The 20,068-nt window shown below is 33.8% G+C and overlaps 3 protein-coding genes across 7 annotated transcripts; 1 reads left to right on the forward strand and 2 right to left on the reverse strand.

Annotated features, from left to right (window-relative positions):
• Positions 736-7,118, forward strand: LOC109329766 (phytochrome B-like). 2 transcript variants are annotated; one of them, XM_019563565.1, is made up of 5 exons: positions 736-2,084; positions 3,190-3,922; positions 4,553-5,360; positions 5,896-6,189; positions 6,400-7,118. In XM_019563565.1, exons 1-5 carry the CDS (start codon positions 798-800, stop codon positions 6,617-6,619), a joined length of 3,342 nt encoding a protein of 1,113 aa, XP_019419110.1. In that variant the 5' UTR covers positions 736-797; the 3' UTR covers positions 6,620-7,118. The 2 variants fall into 2 exon arrangements, with proteins under 2 accessions (XP_019419110.1, XP_019419111.1); XM_019563566.1 differs by lacking the exon at positions 3,190-3,922 and having other exon boundaries at positions 736-2,817.
• Positions 12,050-14,800, reverse strand: LOC109329073 (huntingtin-interacting protein K-like). Of its 4 annotated transcripts, XM_019562737.1 has the most exons (5): positions 14,551-14,782; positions 14,377-14,432; positions 12,384-12,450; positions 12,206-12,296; positions 12,050-12,174 (listed from the first exon to the last, which is right to left on the reverse strand). In XM_019562737.1, exons 1-4 carry the CDS (start codon positions 14,677-14,679, stop codon positions 12,216-12,218), a joined length of 333 nt encoding a protein of 110 aa, XP_019418282.1. In that variant the 5' UTR covers positions 14,680-14,782; the 3' UTR covers positions 12,050-12,174; positions 12,206-12,215. The 4 variants fall into 4 exon arrangements, with proteins under 4 accessions (XP_019418282.1, XP_019418279.1, XP_019418281.1 ...); XM_019562734.1 differs by lacking the exon at positions 12,384-12,450 and having other exon boundaries at positions 14,551-14,800; XM_019562736.1 differs by having other exon boundaries at positions 12,050-12,296; positions 14,551-14,781.
• LOC109329147 (probable pectinesterase 67) lies at positions 16,167-19,295 on the reverse strand. Its single transcript, XM_019562821.1, has 6 exons — positions 18,966-19,295; positions 18,545-18,707; positions 17,855-18,061; positions 17,167-17,414; positions 16,473-16,655; positions 16,167-16,434 (listed from the first exon to the last, which is right to left on the reverse strand). The coding sequence occupies exons 1-5, from the start codon at positions 19,238-19,240 to the stop codon at positions 16,499-16,501; spliced, it is 1,050 nt and encodes a 349-aa protein (XP_019418366.1). The 5' UTR covers positions 19,241-19,295; the 3' UTR covers positions 16,167-16,434; positions 16,473-16,498.

Consider the following 20,068-nt stretch of genomic DNA (forward strand, 5'->3'; position numbering starts at 1 on the left):
AGCCAAATATTAATTTTTAAAAATGTAAATCCACATGCATAAGAGAGACAACCAAACATTACAAAACTCAGTTTCCAATTCCATAGTTTCAACCATTGTTTTAAAAATCAAATTGTGTCGGCCGATTTAATTGATAAATCGATCTCAATAATGATATGATATAATAATTATAATAGTCATGTAATTATATCAGTCAAAAAATTTCAAAATCGTTTATATCAACTGGTTTTCAATTGAAATGTACCAGTTATACGATCAATTTTTATTTAAAATTAATTTTTTAATATAAATAAAAAATTATTGGTTTTTTATTGATTTTTAAACTTAGTATATTATATAGGGAGAGATTCACTTACTCGAAGAGTACTTCCCATCCTATACACTAATTTTCGGAATTTAATATTTTAAATTAGTGTATATATCTAAATGAGTAGATGTCAATAGAATTGATGGTCAAGATGAAGGATAAGTTTAAGATGTTTACTCTTACAATAAGTGGATCTCATTCATATTTTATATAATATATATATATATCTAATTGTACCGATATAGAGTTTAATTAGAGAATCAGGAGGAATTATACCAGTATCTTGACCACCGTATTAATTAATAAGACTGCTTTGAATTCAACTGACCAAAAAAAGAAAGAAAAGAAGATATAAAAAAGAGAGCATAGTCCACAAAGACACATAGAAGAGAAACAGACGCTATCCAACATTACCCTCTTCCTTCTCCCACTCTCACTTTCACTCTCTTTCTCTTTCTCTTACACCATTTTCTTATTCAGTTTCTTCAAAATGACTTCTTCAACAATCAAACGAACTAAACCAAACCCTTCTCACTCTGTTACCAAAGCAATTGCTCAATACACCGAAGACGCTCGTCTTCACACTGTTTTTGAACAATCCTCTCTCAACTTCTCCAACTCCTCCAATCTCCCCACTACCACCACCACCGATTCCCTCCCTGAACAACAGATCACCACCTACCTCCTCAAGATTCAGCGTGGTGGCACCATCCAGCCCTTCGGCTGCATGATCGCCGTGGACGAACCCTCCTTCCGTATCATTGGGTATTCTGATAATGCCCGCGACATGCTCGGCATAACTCCCCAGTCAGTTCCTATGCTGGAGAGACCGGAGGTGTTTACGGTTGGGACTGATGTTCGGACCATTTTTTCTAACTCTAGCGTGGTTCTGTTAGAGAATGCTTTCCGGGCGCGTGAAATAACGCTCCTCAACCCGATTTGGGTCCATTCCAGAAGCTCGGGGAAGGCTTTTTATGGTATATTGCACCGGATTGATGTTGGTGTTGTTATTGATTTGGAGCCGGCGAGGACTGAAGACCCTGCACTTTCTATTGCTGGAGCAGTGCACAGTCAGAAACTCGCGGTTCGTGCCATTTCATTGTTGCAGTCACTCCCTGGGGGTGACATTAAGCTTCTTGTTGACACTGTGGTTGAGAGTGTTAGGGAGCTAACTGGCTATGATAGAGTTATGGTGTATAAGTTTCATGAGGATGAACATGGTGAGGTTGTTGCTGAGAGTAAGAGGGCTGATTTGGAGCCTTATATAGGTTTGCATTACCCTGCCACTGATATACCGCAGGCTTCACGATTTTTGTTTAAGCAGAATAGGGTTAGGATGATTGCGGATTGTCATGCTTCTCCTGTGAAGGTGGTTCAGGACGAGGCTCTTGTGCAGCCGTTGTGTTTGGTTGGATCCACGCTTCGCGCGCCTCATGGTTGTCATGCTCAATATATGGCTAATATGGGTTCCATTGCTTCGTTGGTGATGGCGGTTATAATCAATGGGAATGATGAAGGTGATGGTGGTCGTAGCTCGATGATGCTTTGGGGTTTGGTTGTTTGCCATCATACTTCTGCTAGGTATATATCGTTTCCTTTACGGTATGCTTGTGAGTTCCTGATGCAGGCCTTTGGGCTGCAATTGAATATGGAACTTCAATTGGCATCACAGTCATTGGAGAAACGAGTTTTGAGGACGCAGACTCTCTTGTGTGACATGCTTCTCAGGGACTCTCCTACTGGCATTGTTACTCAGAGTCCTAGTATTATGGACTTGGTGAAGTGTGATGGAGCGGCTCTCTATTATCAAGGAAATTATCACCCGTTAGGTGTTACCCCAACTGAGTCTCAGATAAGGGACATCATAGAGTGGCTGTTGGCCTTCCATGGAGATTCGACAGGTTTAAGCACTGATAGTTTGGCTGATGCTGGTTACCCTGGTGCCGCCTCACTTGGGGACACAGTTTGTGGGATGGCAGTTGCTTATATTACAGAAAAGGATTTCCTTTTATGGTTCAGATCTCACACGGCAAAAGAGATCAAATGGGGTGGTGCAAAACATCACCCGGAGGATAAGGATGACGGCCAGAGAATGGATCCTCGATCTTCATTTAAGGCATTTTTGGAAGTGGTAAAAAGCCGTAGTTTGCCATGGGAGAATGCAGAAATGGATGCAATTCACTCTTTGCAGCTTATTCTGCGAGACTCTTTTAGAGATGCCGAGCATACCAACTACAAGGCTGTTGTAAATACTAATTTGGCAGAAAGAGAGTTGCAAGGGGTAGATGAACTGAGTTCTGTGGCTAGAGAAATGGTTAGATTGATAGAAACTGCTACTGCTCCCATATTTGCTGTTGACATTGATGGCCGCATAAATGGGTGGAATGCAAAGGTTTCAGAATTGACAGGACTCACAGTTGATGAGGCTATGGGCAAGTCCCTTGTTCATGATATTGTGTTTAAGGAGTATGAAGAAACTGTAGATAGGCTTCTTTCTCATGCTTTAAGAGGTAGTCTTTCTAGAACCATGATTTTCTGACCAATTTACTGTGTTTACTAAGTACGAGAACTCTGACTAATAAATCACCACCTCTTCCAAATTCCATGCACAAATTAATGGATGCACAATCACACAATTAATAGTCGTGTTATTCGCAATTTAATGTCAGCGATGTGGTCATAGATTTGAACTGTGTAACTATGAAATGCTTATTTAATTATTATTAAGGGGAGAGGAAAAGTAGTAAAAGAAGAACATTGATTAGAAGCCATGTCATTTAGACATTTAGGGCTTTCTTTGTTTGAGTTTGTGGAAAATTTGGAATGAAAGTCTTTCACACTTTACTGGCATTGTTACTCAGAGTCCTAGTATTATGGACTTGGTGAAGTGTGATGGAGCGGCTCTCTATTATCAAGGAAATTATCACCCGTTAGGTGTTACCCCAACTGAGTCTCAGATAAGGGACATCATAGAGTGGCTGTTGGCCTTCCATGGAGATTCGACAGGTTTAAGCACTGATAGTTTGGCTGATGCTGGTTACCCTGGTGCCGCCTCACTTGGGGACACAGTTTGTGGGATGGCAGTTGCTTATATTACAGAAAAGGATTTCCTTTTATGGTTCAGATCTCACACGGCAAAAGAGATCAAATGGGGTGGTGCAAAACATCACCCGGAGGATAAGGATGACGGCCAGAGAATGGATCCTCGATCTTCATTTAAGGCATTTTTGGAAGTGGTAAAAAGCCGTAGTTTGCCATGGGAGAATGCAGAAATGGATGCAATTCACTCTTTGCAGCTTATTCTGCGAGACTCTTTTAGAGATGCCGAGCATACCAACTACAAGGCTGTTGTAAATACTAATTTGGCAGAAAGAGAGTTGCAAGGGGTAGATGAACTGAGTTCTGTGGCTAGAGAAATGGTTAGATTGATAGAAACTGCTACTGCTCCCATATTTGCTGTTGACATTGATGGCCGCATAAATGGGTGGAATGCAAAGGTTTCAGAATTGACAGGACTCACAGTTGATGAGGCTATGGGCAAGTCCCTTGTTCATGATATTGTGTTTAAGGAGTATGAAGAAACTGTAGATAGGCTTCTTTCTCATGCTTTAAGAGGTAGTCTTTCTAGAACCATGATTTTCTGACCAATTTACTGTGTTTACTAAGTACGAGAACTCTGACTAATAAATCACCACCTCTTCCAAATTCCATGCACAAATTAATGGATGCACAATCACACAATTAATAGTCGTGTTATTCGCAATTTAATGTCAGCGATGTGGTCATAGATTTGAACTGTGTAACTATGAAATGCTTATTTAATTATTATTAAGGGGAGAGGAAAAGTAGTAAAAGAAGAACATTGATTAGAAGCCATGTCATTTAGACATTTAGGGCTTTCTTTGTTTGAGTTTGTGGAAAATTTGGAATGAAAGTCTTTCACACTTGCTTGGTAAAACAAAAGTGTGATACATTGGAAAATAAAATGTACTCTTTTTACATTTTGGAGTTTGGACCATAACTTTACTTGTAAACCATTTTTACCATAACTTGTGAACTATTTTTACCACTTCATCTATTTTCCACTTTCTTACTTTCTGCCTAGTCGACGAAGCAGACCCCATGTCATTGAGCTTTGAAGTAAATCGCCACCTACTACTTATAGACTATATAGTTTGGCTTTATGAAAAACAAAGTATTGATAATTGGTTGTACAGTGACATAACTTGAAATTAATTAGTACAGGTGATGAAGATAAAAATGTTGAGATAAAAATGAGGACGTTTGGCCCGGAACATCAAGATAAGGCAGTTTTTGTTGTGGTGAATGCTTGCTCCAGCAAGGATTATACAAATAATATAGTTGGAGTGTGCTTTATTGGTCAAGATGTTACAGGACAAAAAATCGTAATGGACAAGTTTGTTAACATACAAGGTGACTACAAAGCTATTATACATAGCCCAAATCCATTGATCCCTCCCATTTTTGCATCGGATGATAACATATGTTGCTTAGAATGGAACACTGCCATGGAAAACCTTACTGGTTGGGTCCGTGCTGATGTCATTGGAAAAATGCTGGTGGGAGAGGTTTTTGGTAGTTGCTGTAAATTGAAGGGTCCAGATGCTATGACAAAGTTCATGATTGTCTTTCACAATGCTCTTGGTGGACAAGATACTGATAAATTCCCTTTTTCATTTCTTGACCGGCATGGAAAATATGTGCAAACTTTCTTGACTGCAAATAAGAGGGTTAACATGGATGGTCAGATCATTGGGGCTTTTTGCTTTCTCCAAATTGTGAATCCCGAACTTCAACAGGCTCTGAAAGTCCAGAAACAACAGGAGAAGAATTGCTTTGCTAGGATGAAAGAATTAGCTTATATTTGCCAAGAAGTAAAGAATCCTTTGAATGGCATTCGCTTTACAAACTCTCTTTTGGAGGCTACAGTCTTGACTGATGAGCAAAGGCAGTTTCTTGAGACTAGTGCTGCTTGTGAGAAGCAAATGTTAAATATTATACGGGATATTGATCTGGACACTATCGAGGACGGGTGAAATTTCTGAGCACTCATTTAAAATCTTTTATTTTAAGATAGTCTTGATACTCTTATAATATAAAACACCGACACTGACAGGGACACACTGAATTCTTGAAGTTGTAGGACACTAACACACCGCATCTAAGTTTTATTAGCATGTCATTAAGTTTTGTGATGTAATGCTTTGATATGACAACATAGAGCAGCGCCTGTTTCCTATTGTGATGCATTGCATGTCTCTCCGTGATGTGTTCTTAAAACAGAGAAACTCAGATAAAGCACACATTCAATCATGTAAACATGCACAGTGCCCTCTTGCTAGGATATGTAAATTTGGGTAACAGACATGTCGTGTGAATATCAATATCAATTCCATCTTTTGTTATACCATGCTATCTAAGGAGATGGTACTTTGGTGTTTTACCGTGTTTGATAGTTAGCAACTTAGCATTATTATGCTTACTCGCTTTAATGTCGTTCTAAACTTACTGCACAACTTTCATTATTGAAAGACAGGATTCATGTATTTATTTACTTTTGGAGTTAGGTCCTTGGAGCTCGAAAAAAGGGAGTTCTTGCTTGGGAATGTCATAAATGCAGTTGTAAGCCAAGTAATGTTATTGCTAAGAGAAAGAAAATTACAGTTGATTCGTGATATTCCTGAACAAATCAAAACATTGGCTCTTTATGGTGATCAATTGAGGATTCAACAAGTCTTAGCTGATTTCTTATTGAATATGGTGCGCTACGCACCATCTCCAGACGGTTGGGTAGAGATTCATGTATGTCCAAGAATAAAACAAATTTCTGATGGACTGACTCTTCTTCATGCTGAATTTAGGTATGATGGCATGATTTTCAAGTCATTTAATTTTCCCCTTAATGAGTGTTTTGATTTATAAGCTTCAGGTTCAACTTCTGGCTTCACATGATAATGTGATATTTGAGTATTCTGAACATGTGTAGGTTGCTGTCCTTAAAACTAATCCTCGCATTATTTTCAAGTGGATGCAATTTAAGTTAGTGTTTATTTTATTTTATTTTTGTGAAGGATGGTATGTCCTGGTGAAGGTCTTCCTTCTGAATTGATTCAAGACATGTTCCACAACAGTAGGTGGGTGACTCAAGAAGGGTTAGGGCTGAGCATGAGCAGGAAGATTCTAAAGTTAATGAACGGCGAAGTCCAATATATCAGGGAGGCAGAACGGTGCTACTTCTTGATTCTTCTCGAACTACCCATAACACGGAGAAGCTCTACAAGTGTTAACTAGGTGTTAAAAGCACAGGGTCTACCACTCATGTTGAATTGACCATTAGATAGTTCATTGTATATACTCATATTATGGTCACCACCTAACAAGGCCATTTAAGGGACTAGCACTTGATCAAGCTGATGCGGCTGGCTATCCCAGGTCACATGTAATTCTTCCAAGCTAGATTGTTATTTTGTACCCTAACAAAACTTGTTGGGTACAGCAGGAGTGGCCAGTTAATTTGTAGCTATAAATGTAACCTTAAATCTTGCTGATAAAGTCATGGCAATGATTTATTGTCAATTTGTACATCTTTAGCGGCCTCATTGTACTCCATGGCATGGTTAGATGCACATGTGTTACTGAGTTTACAAGTTGTTGTAAAATCTGTATACAACAAGGTTTGCTTTCTGCAAAGCACACCCCTTCCGTCTCTGTAATAAAAGCCGGGTTATCCAGTATTTTTGAAACTTCATTGGCACTAGCCTTTTTTTGAATAAAAAATGAATTTTCATCTCTCCCTCTTTATTTTTCTGTCTGAGTGGTTGTATCTACGCAGATTTATATTGTGGTTGTATCTATGCAGATTTATATTATTTAGCTGGTAATAGTAGATGAGCTTGCCCAGAAAGTACCATTAAGTTAATGACCTCCTCGAAACCTCGGAAGCATATGTTGATTTGTGGATGGTTTGATGAGCTTATAAACTTGCATAGTACTTGTTCTTCAGTTCATTATTCTAACATCACAAGTAGCAGAATCATTTATTTTGATTTTCTTTCTGAACTATTATAGCTACTTTTCTCAGTCTTTAAGAATTGGTTGTGACACTATCTGTGGACTAAGTCATAATTGTTGTGCCAATTGTCAGCTATGCTTTCCTTTATTTTTTGGTTTCTCATGTGTACGCTCGGAATGGATACAATCCTATCTGAGCTGAGAACATCAATAGGTATGTGGGGCTAACTCTCCCAGCAGGTGTTTTTTTTATCCACAAGACTCGAATTCGAAACCTTGCTTATGGGGAATTAAGCATATACCACTTGAACCAACATTCGTCGGTTATATTTTCTCTTATTTAAGAGTTTATGACTAAAGCCCAAGTTGTCAGTACTCAGTAGCATTTCCAATGTCCACATTTATTAGACAGTAAAAACTTGCCTTTCTCTGAAACGACACCTATTCTAGTTGACAACTATGACACTTTGAATAGCACTATCATGTTTAGGTTTACCAATTTATTTTTGTTTTTGTTCCATACCATGCCATTGTTGAAAGACTTTGACAATGCTCTGCAATAACTCTTTGGTTGTATTGGAGTTGATTACTTTTTCCAATAAAAAGTTCACTGCCACTTTTTTCATTAACTCTCTTGGTTGTATTGGAATTGATTACTTTTTCCAATTAAAGTTGACCTCAGTTTCTATAGTAACAAAAAAAATGGTCTAATACACTATCAAACTTGGTCAAAACTTGCCAATGGCTGCTTTCCTACACTTATTGCTCCATTCAATGAGATTTCCATTAACAATAAAAACATGTAAGTTGCATGACTTTGTTTTAATTCTGATTTTTTTCACAACATGTAATCTTTATTGTAAAAGAGTATATAATAAGTGATCACTAGGTAGGACACAAAGTAATAAGTTTGAGTTAATTATTTTAATTATTTAGGATCAGTTCACGAAAATAAAAACTTATATTTCACCGAATTAATAAATTAGTTAAAATATGTCCAAATGTTTTACTAAAATAAAAGGATTATGTTTCTGATATGCGTTATCTGCTTGCAAAAGTAACGGCCAATCACATGAGACAAGGATATAGATATAAGACAATTAACTACTTCTGAATGAATGATAAATTTTTTTTTTTATAATACTAAAAGTATTCCCTTGCCCTTCCTGGGTAAGGAACTAATCATTTTTAAGGTGTGTTACCACTTCAATTAGTGTCGCTCTCATTAATGAACATTTAACCTTTTGGTGATCTTAAAGAGAATCTAACGGAACTTTACACTACTAAATCAATGTCTTTTTTGTTTTATTATCAATGCAGTTCATTTATATTTGAATTTATCCCAGAATGGGAAAAGTAGCCATTAGCACACTCCATTCCATTGCATTCATTGGCTATTTCAAGTTCCAATTCCAAGTTTCATTAATGCAAGAAATTTATGGTTTTCCTTGACATGCTTGCACCGTGACTACTTTGTTCATTTTTAGGTTTACCAAATTTATTTTTGTTTTTGTTCAATACCATGCCATTATTGAAAGACTTTGACAATAACACTGTGATCTGCAATAACTCTGGTTCTATTGGAGTTTATTACTTTTTCCAATAAAAAGGCACTTTTTTCATTAACTCTCTGGTTGTATTGGAATTGATTACTTTTTCCAATTAAAGTTGCACGGCAGTTTTCATAGTAACAAAAAATGGTCTCCTACACAATCAAATTTGGTCAAAACTTGCTAGTGGAGCTGCGATTTCCATTGATAATAAAAACATGTAAGTTGCATGACTTTGTTTTAATTATGATATTTTTCACAATATGTAATCTTATTGTAAAAGAGTATATGATAAGTGATCTTATTGTAAAAGTAACACCTAATCACATGAGACAAGAGTATTCTCATGCTCTTTCTGAATAAGGGAACTAATCATTTTCGGGGTGTCACTCTCAAGAATGAATATTTAATCTTTTAGTGATCTTAGGAATTTAACGGAGCCTTACACTACTAAGTCAATGTCTCGATGGAAAACTATTTTTTTGTTTTACTATTAATGCAGTTCATTTATATTTGACTTTATCCCAGATTAGGAAAAGTAGCCATTAGCACACTCCATTCCATTGCATTCATTGGCTATTTCAAGTTCCAATTCCAAGTTTCATTAATGCAAGAAATTTATGGTTTTCCTTGACATGCTTGCACTGTGAAGTTAGCTTTAGTTACATGGCTGCTACATCTATTTAACTTGAATATTCTAGATATTTTTTGCGAGTATTATGGGTGTAAAAATTCGATTAGGTTCAGTTTTTGGTGCATTTTAGTAATCGAACTGATAAAAAACATATGGTTCGGTTCTGCTCAATTAACCGCAAATTTAACTATAAGAACCGAATCGAACTGCTCTTGAATGGTTCGGTTCGGTTCCACGGTTTTTCCATTTACATTTTTTTATAAAAAATCTTGCATCAATTGAAAATTCAAAATGTATTACAAGAAATATTGTTTATCCATAAAAGGATAAACATTATTAGTATTATTATAAAAAAACTATAAATCATATATAACAATACAATTCATGATTAGTAACATATATATATCAATTAGTAAAATATATAATAGTGACATTTATAACTTTACATTTCATAATTAGTAACATATGTAACAATACATGTATAACAATATATGATATATGTTACTTTCAAACTCAGTATCACATAAGTTGGAAAATATGTTCCAAATCATAAGACACTAGGAAATAATTTAGTAACTAATAACATATATAATATTAACTTAATAACAATTTAGTAATAGTAACATATATAACACTACAATTCATACAAAAATTGATAATTTAAGCTAGAAAACTGGTTGAAGAATTTAAACAAGAATAAAATATTATTCCTTAATCCCTAGTATATATTTCTTTAATATGCGGTTCGGTTACAATGGTTCCTAAATTTCTAAAATCATAAACCGAACCGAGCATAAACGGCTCCTTACAAAAATAACCGAACTGCGAAACCAAACAAAACCACATTTTGCGGTTCGGTTCTATCAGTTTCACGGTTTAAACCGGAACCGCTTACAACCCTAGCGAGTATGGTAAAAGGATGGGGCTATTCCACAAGTAAGGTGGAAACAGGTCAGACTTTGCCTTAAACATGTTCAGTCTATATAGCATATAGGAGTCTGGGTCTAACATATTAGTATGTTTAATTTTTTTTCAAAGCATAGGTCTGATCTGTTTAAAAGTCTAGTTTGACCTATTAGTCTGTTTAAAGGTCTACTATATTGTATAATCATAAAATATGTTATCATATATACATTTAAATATGCTAATATTTCTACTTTTAATTAGACTTTTCTAGCCATAACAATTAAATTATATTTTTGTATACACTTTTATATTAAAATTACATATATATTATAATATTACTTACATTAAAATTGTATAATATAAATATAGTGCATAATATAACTAAATAGGCCGGCCTGTTAGGCTTAATGGGCCTTTTGGATGGCCTAAAGTCTGACCTGTTAAAGTGAATATGCTTTTCAAAAAGCCTGAGTCTAGTTTGTTCACGAAAAAAGTCTAGTCTAACGAGCCTAACCTGTTATAGGTCAAGTAATAGGCCATTGATAGACGATCTGTCTTGTTCCCACCCTTATCCATAAGTTGAAACAACCAACATGGTTGAAATATTGTATTAGTGAAGTTGATAGTATTCGTTATAATGCTTATTTGATTTTAGTCGTCAAATCATAATAAGCGGTCGATTGGATTGTTTCGAGTGTAATATATGAGTTGAGTTTGATTGTGTGAGAACTAACTATATTAGACTTTTAATTTTGCTGTGAAAGTTATTGTTCTTTATTATGTTTTTGTTGTAAAAATAAATCTAGTTAAATCCACAATTATTGAAGAAAAAAATGGAATTTATATTGTTTATGTTTCATCTCATTTGATTTGATGCAATACCTTGTTCTTGTGCTTAAAAAGACATTCCACAAAATAGAACAAATAATATAATGTTTAACTTTATAATATTATTATAATTTATAAATTTATGTTATAAACATTATTTTTTTTTGTTCAAAGTTTATAACCAATATTTATTATGTATTTTTTATTATAAGTTCATGATACCATTACGTTGTAAAACAATCTTAACCAAAGGCTTATTACTAAAGCAAAGGTTCCAAAAAAAGAAACAAACAATCTAAACCTACCAAGTAAACCTGGCGCGACAAACTCAACCCAAACCCATTTTTAACATAACATGGCTAGTCGGAGTTAAAAAGCTCAATTTCAATATTTTATACCTAATATAGTACCTAAACCCTATGAATTTTCAAACTTTAGTGGGCCGGTCCAACCAAACCCACACATTTTGATAGGTCATCTGAAACCCTCCATCTATCTTCCTTCATTCCCCTTCAAAACTCACCTTGCAAACACACCTTTGCGAGTTGATTTTTGTAGAATAATGGAGAGAAAAGAAATACTTCAAAGTTATAAAATATCCTTGTAAAATAACTCTAAAGCCTTTTAATTTTCCTCTAAAACTCAACTCCGAGGTTGATTCTAAGTGAATAGACAAGCCATCTTAGAAAATTGTATAGATGGTGGGATTCTTTTAGAGAGTGCCATTTTTTAAAGGAGTTGCTTCACTTAGATGAGTCCTAAAAAAGATAGAAGGGGGAATATATAAGAGTGTGAGTTTAAAAATTAACTTAGTTCTTCAAATATCATGACATTTTGAAAAAAATGTCAAAAATCCATAAACTAAAACAAAAATAGTTTAAGATACATAAGTGGGTATGCATGGTTGCAAATACTCTTGAGTTTTAATTTGCCCTTAAGAATTAAGGCAACTTTTACTCTAGTGAAGTAAGTGTCTAATGGCAGCAACTGCATCACCTTTATGCTCACGCAAGGTTCTTTCAGCCACCTTTTTGTCCAACTGTAAGAAGCAATAAAGAAAAAGATGTTAATTGAATGGAATATAAACTTGTAGATAGCTTGTGAAACAATCTATTGAAGAAGTTACCTCTAGTTCATTTGCAATTATATCAATATCTGCTGCATTTATCTTAACAGCAGCTAATTCTTTTTCCCTACCATTGGAGCAAAAATGGATATCATGATTTAAAGATAGAAGGAAAACAAATCATTAATCCATAGGAGAAAAGGAGAAAATGGTGTTTTGAATTTTAAATGTAACTTTTTTAGAGTTCTTTTGTTTTAGAGTGATGTTTTATTCAAGTTTATAATATGACTTCAGAATTAAACACTGGAGTGTACATTTCTATTAGTAATACAACTTCATCTCAATTTAAGTAGAAATACAAGGACAGAAAAGGGTACAGTTGTATGAAGTGGTGGTGAAGTTAGATATTGAACATTAATAAACAGCTATCAGAATCCATCTGTTTTTTTTTGTACGGCCAAGGGTATCCTTTATATTTTTGATAAGGAACTAATTCTTTCCGGGATGCGTGACTACCCCTCCCAACAAGTGTCACTCACAGAAATCGAACCTTGTCTCTATGAAGATCAAGCGGGACCTTACACTAATAGACCAATGCCTTGTTAATAGAATCCATCTTTATTGCACAAATGGATTATGAAAATAGGAACCAAAACATCTATATTTTCACATTTGATAGAGTAAATACTCAAGTTGAAGACAAGAAAATGTTTGTACAAACAACAAACAAGAAATAGAATTCAATGACCGGGTAAATTGGACATAGAAAATGCTTGAAGGAGATTCTTTCCAACAACAACAACTAAAGCCCTTTACGATTAGATGTGGTCAGCTACATGGACCAAGCGACATCATTGTGTCATGTCATAAACTATATTTTCATAAAGGTCATTCATGTCTAACTCTTTTTAAAGGTTTCTCTTATAGTTTTTCTTCATCTCCCTCTAACTATTGCTATTTCCTCTGTCTTATATAATCTTCATATTGGTGCTTCTAAAAGTCTTCACCTCACATGGAAAAGATCACCACCTAAGACAATATTCAACCACTTTTTTTGTCAAGTGATACCCCTACATTCTCAAGTTTATGCACTTGCTTGCTCTTTACCTCCTAACTTTAAGTACCGCAAAGCATCATGGACCTTCTAGTTTGAGAGACACCTTTCAATCACAAATGACATGCAAAATATTTCATTTTATCCAACCCACTCGAATCCTATAATTTATATTTCCCTCTATTTCTATGCCATTTTGTATAATAGAGCCGAAATAAATGACCATGTGACATGTGCAATGGTATGATCTCCAACTTTCATCTTAAAGCTAGTGTTAGCGTGCTTCTAGCAGAACTTCATTTCGTATACTCTGTTTTACTTCTATTCAATCAAAAGTCGTGCGCATCCAAAGCTTATCTCCACGACTCTACCTTACCAACAAGATAAATAACCATGTGACATGTATTCCTTCTCTTGAGATTATCTAACAAGACGCAGCTATCAAGGCATACAATTGAAACACAGAATGAAATCTCTATGACATTAGTGAATTTTATTTTATGGTTTCCCACCAAACCAAAGTAAAATGGAGTACACGGCATGCATCGTTACCGAATTTGATACAGTCAGTTCATAAAAATTAACAAGGAAATGATAAACACATCTAATTACCAGAAATGTCCTGAGTCTATTCCACATATTTGAATCCAATGTATTAGGGGTGAGCAAGAACCAACTCTACTCACTCACCTGGTACGGCCCGATCATGATCGGGTTTGAATAGGGTCGGGTCTCATTGGGTCTAGGATCGGATTCAAGTTCAAAAATTAGACTCAGTCCAGAGTCGGGTTAGTTTCAGGTCTAGGGTCGGATCCAAGTTCAAAATATGACTCATTCAACATTTAGGGTCAGGTAAGAAAAAGATTTGACCCGTCCCAACCCGACTCATGCTCACCCCTACAATGTATTGTAAAAACATCATATTTATGGCAGTGAATTAAATAATACAATTTTTGATTGGTATTAAATTGAAATAACAAAAAATCTGAAACCCATTACCTCAAACGCATGGCATTCCAATCAGCTTCAGAAGATGCAGCAATGGAAGCCATTGCCTACCAAAACATCACATACCCATTACACAAAAACGATTCAAAATTCAATTTTTACAAGCTGAATCAATTTAAACAATATGAGAAAACAAAAAAAGGGAGAGAGAACAAATAATATTACCTCTTGAACGCGAGTTGAATCGAGTTGGCGATCTTCAACTCGGTCAGTGAGTTTATCAAAGGCTTTGCTCTGTTGCTGTAAATCTTTGGAATCCACCACCATTTCCACTCCTTCATCTCCACCCTCCATTTCTTTCCTTTCAAAGTTTCAAACTTGGAAGAGTTTCTGAAACTATGCCCTAACTAGTAACTAGTAACTAGCATGAGATTAATACTTGAGAGTTGAAAATGGATATGGTTGAACCAAATGAAACAAAATGGGCCTAGAGGTAAATGGAATAACTAGATTAAAAATACGAGCTTATCAAAATATTCGACATTCACAATAGCTTATTTTGTATCCAGTCATCTCAAAATTTGTGATTCTCTCTTGCATGCAACATGTATCACTTTCAAGAATCGAATCATCGACCTTGAAAATCTAATGAGTGACAAAATGCATCAACAATTCTAAAGAAACTATGCCCTAACTAGCTTATTTTTTGTTACAAAATGCATCAACAATTCTAAAGAAATATTGTTTAAATCGCTCTTATAATATAGTGTAACGAACCAAGAAATATTGACTCATATATTATTTGGAAGAGTCTCCACAATATATCATGTTTTGTTTAACTTAATTGCATTTATCACATTTTTTGTTTAAAAGATTACACTTATTTTTTATTTATGGAGGGGTGGTCAATGTAATGAAAGTTTAAAAATATGGGAGGTTTGTGTATGTGTAGAAAAGTGAGAGGTGGTTTTTGTGTAATTTCACTAAAACTCAGGGGATGTCAGTGTAATTTACTCTTTATATTAAAAGAAGGATTGCAAACTAAGAAGACATTGGCTTATGATACTTTCATTAATAGCTTAGTCATCCTATTAGATTAATGTTTGTTGGTATTTAAAATAACCTTTAAAGAGGTCAATATTTTAATTTAAATTGTAAGATGTGAAAATTAAAATGCGTAAGTTATAACAAATTAACATATAATGATTTTTTTCTTACTACAACTTTTACTCTCTTTGGGATGGATACCTATGAGATATATAAATTTAAAAAAAAAAAAGGAAAAGGTAAATGAACATTGATGACTTTGATCTAGAAGTTTATTCCTGTAACTTGAGTTAAAATTTGGGAATTTTGTGTGTCTCATTTTGATTTCTCAAGTTTATTTTAAGTTATTTTCTTGCATTAATTTTAAGCATATTCTATTAAATTAATTAAAATAATATTTTTCTATAGAATATCTCATTTTGATCAAATTAATGAATATTCTAATTGAATATGCTAAAATTTAACACCGGCAAGACCAATAGTACAATCAGAAATAAATTTACCAAACAAAAATAATCAAAGCACCAAATTGTGAAAAATAATTAAATTAGCTAACCAAAAGAATTAATTACCTAAGTTTTATTACAAAAATGTACTTTTCACAAATAAGACATACATAGATGTAGATAAGTGTAAACATTACTACAACAACTATAAAATTTTATCTTTCACTTCTTCCCATAAAAACTTTATCTATAAAATATATAAACAAGTGTAAACTTTTTAGGCATAAGAACAACATTATTATTTTCAAAATGGAGCTACCAAACAACTAGTTTTGTCTCTTTGTGTAACTTTATTTACATGAACATAAGCCAATACTCCCATAATTAAATTGGCAACACTTGATATAAAGGCATAAAGCACTCTACAAACACCTAAAGCTACATGCTTTTGGTATAAAACAAATAAAATTTCTTAACATTAATAAGTCAAAGAAAACAGGTACATAGTATATATATGTTCCTACATACTCTCTAACATAGTTCCTCAACAACTTGGATTCTATCTAAAACTATGCAATCAGAAGCATCACATAGTTAGAAACAGTGTATAAGAATACAAATTTGATATCTACATTCATCACTATCCATATATAAATATATAAGAGTTTGGTGCAAAGTGATTATTGCCAATATGCTGGTAACCAATTCTTGCCATCAATGTAATCGATAGATAAATATGGTGCAACTTCTTGGTCAGTAAGTTGTCTTGACCAAGGAACACGTCCTTCTATAACTGCTCCAGGTCCATGAGTCTTGTATTCCCCCATCAATAGATTTCTACATTTTCAATTACAACAAACTAATCATTATTCACATCAACATAATACTAAGGTCATTTTTATGTCACAAACACAACTTTATTTACAGGAATGAAAATAAGAGTTCATTTGTATGTCGGTTTTTTAAGGGAAAGAAAAGAGATTCGAGCTATTTCATATTGTATTTCATGACTCTAAAATCTTATATTTATATTTTTTTTCTACTTCAAGACTCAACTCGCAAATAGATCTTACATGTTTGTAAAGTTTGATTTTAATGTGGCTGATAATTAAGTATTTATGTGCTTAGAACTAGCCAAGTCAATTATTAGTATGACATATACACCATGGTATTATTTAGAAAAAATTATGAATCAAGCTTTTTGAAACATTTAAGAATCAAGATAAAAAAACATTTGGGTATAGAAAAAATGGAGTCATTTGAAGGATGAAAATCATATTTTACAAATCAAAAAGCAAAAAAAGCCTATTTTTTAAAGAAGTTTTTAACTAGTTAGAAAATTTCTTACTGTGTGCTGCCATCATAGCTCCAGTTGGTCCACCCCTCTGCCACAATGGTCTTAGAGAGGTATGTCTTAGCAAAAATGATCCTAGAAAAGGGACCTTTAGCCCTTCCTAAGTACACCCCACCAATGCCATACACCTTGCCTTTAATAAAGATGAACCCACTCATCTCAATCTCTTGTTCCCTGTTTTGTGCTGTGATTGACCCAAGAATTTTTATCCTTTCATCAGCAATCACAAACATCTCACAACCCTGCATGGAAATTAATGCATTCATGATTAGTGTCATGCTATGAAGCACGCATAATGATACTTATATTGGATACGATATGTATCCGATATACATATGTTTGGGATATGTATATTCTATGCAATACATATGTTGTCTTTTTTCTACCGCTACAAGTCTGAATATTATGTTTCTCTCTTTACCGCTATAGCATGATAGTTTAGGTGTCCATGAAGTATCGAGAAAATATTTGAAGAGCACCGGAGAGTATTTGGGAACTATCGGATTTATGAATTATTTATTTTTCAAAAAAATAATTTTGACACTCCATCAGTACGTATCGATGAAAAATATCAAGAAGTATTGATGTCAGATACATATTGGATACAATATGTGAAGGTTATTTGCCATCTTCAGTAAATAATCATTAACAAAGTTCTAATTACAAGATTACTTTGACTTACATAGAACATTGATCTTCCACGTCCAAATATGAAATCAATTGAGCCTTGAATGTAACATGACTCATAGTAATGTCTGCCTTTGTAATCAAAGAGAGTGTTATGAGTACTATAAAATGCACAATGATAGAATGCTATCTTGTCTTCTGCTACAAATGCTGCAACTGATTGATTCTGTGAGGTATATGCAACTCCTGTAGGTGCCTCATTCTACAATTCAAAAGCAAGAGAAGTTAAAGAAGAGATACTTTAGAATGAGAAATCATATTTGTACAACATATTTTTTACATCAAGTGGCAGATTCAGGAACCAGGGTCGGGGGTGCAAGTTGCACTGAGTGCAATATTATAAAAATTCGGCTTAGACTGACTGGTGCAACCTAGAATTGACACCTAACCTGTTTGATTGGCTCATCCAATCGATTATGATCTAGAATTGTTATGAATCGACTATTTTACGTATAGAATTTGTTAGTCGATCGATTCAACCAACTGAATCAATATATTTATGTTTGAGAGGAATAAGAATCATACATAATAGAATATGTATGCTTATCTTGTTTTAGACTTCACAAATATATACAAATATAAGAATTATGTAAATAAAATGATGAATAAATTTCATGAATCTTTTATAATCATAAATATCATAAAAGGGGTGCAGAGTTTTAAGTATATGTAATGAATTATTGACCTTGAAGCTAATTCCAAAAATAATGCAATCTTTGGCTTCGGCTTTGAAGGTAGCAGAAGCCACATTATCCTCAGAGCTCTGCGACCAAACAATGGAAGTTTTTCCTTTTCCATTCCCTCTCATGAATATATAAGGCTTAGTCTTTGGTATGTGCACCTTTTCTCTTCACATAATCAAAACAAAAAATTACATTAATTAACTCCTTACTTATAAACTTGATAGCTACCTTATATATATTGATTCCAAGTTTAAAGATATAAGGTTAAATGTTTTCACATCGACATTTACGACCAAAAGTGTTATTACAAAAACTGTTATAACGATAATGACCAATTATTGTTATAATTTTACAATAATACTTTTGGCCGTGACTCCTTGCGAAAAAACTTAACCTTATAATGATATCTATAGATTTTTATACCTGTATATTCCTTTCCTAACATGTACAATGACCCAATTAGAATTTCCTTCAGGAATGGAATCTATAGCAGCTTGGACAGATTTAAAGTCTCCTTTTCCATTGATATCAACTTTGATAGTGCGATTAATTCCTAACCTTTGTGTTAACAAAGGAGAGTCTATAACAGTTTGTGCATTAGTTCCAAGAGCACTATATGGCATGCAACACAAGATCATGAAAATAAGAATCATTGCAAATATGAACATTGAAGCATGCAAAGATAAGAAAGAAGCCATGTCTTTGGGTTTGAAGATTATTGTGTGAGGCACAAATATGGTATATGAGAGGCTCTTAAGTGCTAAAGGGTTTATTTATTTTTGGAGTTAAATGTTAGGAAGGTAAAAAATTAGGGTCACTAAATTAAAGGACAAGGGTTGGTTCCAAGATTTCTCTATATTGGAGGGCGTCCAGAAGTTTTCTATATTTGTATAAGTCTTCTATAGGGGCAAGTGGTTAGTTTTAATGTTTCCTTTTTCTGGTTTTTTGGGACAATATGAAATATATTTTTATATATAGTTATTTTTTTTAATTTGACTGAGATCTAAATGTAGGTTTTTTAATTCTTATCTAGACAAAAGACAAATAAAAAATGTGTGGTAAAAACTCCATACCTTAGTAGAATGTTTGTTATCTTATTCTAATTCCTATATTGATCCAAATCAAATTGGAAACATCCCAATTGAGAGGTTGTTTTCAAGCATATTTCATACATTTTCCAATAATATTATCTTTGTTTTAGTATAAGGGTTTAATATGTATACACTAACAATGTAAATGTTTTTTACAATGTCAGTAAATTCCCATATTATTGACTTTCAAACAGAAATATTACAAATCATTGTGGACGATGTGCTGACAATGTAAAAAAATTTAGATAGTCGGTGCATAAATTTTAAACTTTTAGTAAAAAGTATAAAATAAAGTGATGATATTAAAATATGTACATTACATTTTTGCACAATTCTTTTTAGAATAAGATAATGGCCCAAAGACTCATGAACATCATACTCAACAACACACATTTCATCTTATATTGTTCTTTAAGGAAAAGATAATTGACATTA

Source organism: Lupinus angustifolius, chromosome LG16, assembly GCF_001865875.1.
Source record: "Lupinus angustifolius cultivar Tanjil chromosome LG16, LupAngTanjil_v1.0, whole genome shotgun sequence".
Lineage (NCBI taxonomy): Eukaryota > Viridiplantae > Streptophyta > Magnoliopsida > Fabales > Fabaceae > Lupinus > Lupinus angustifolius.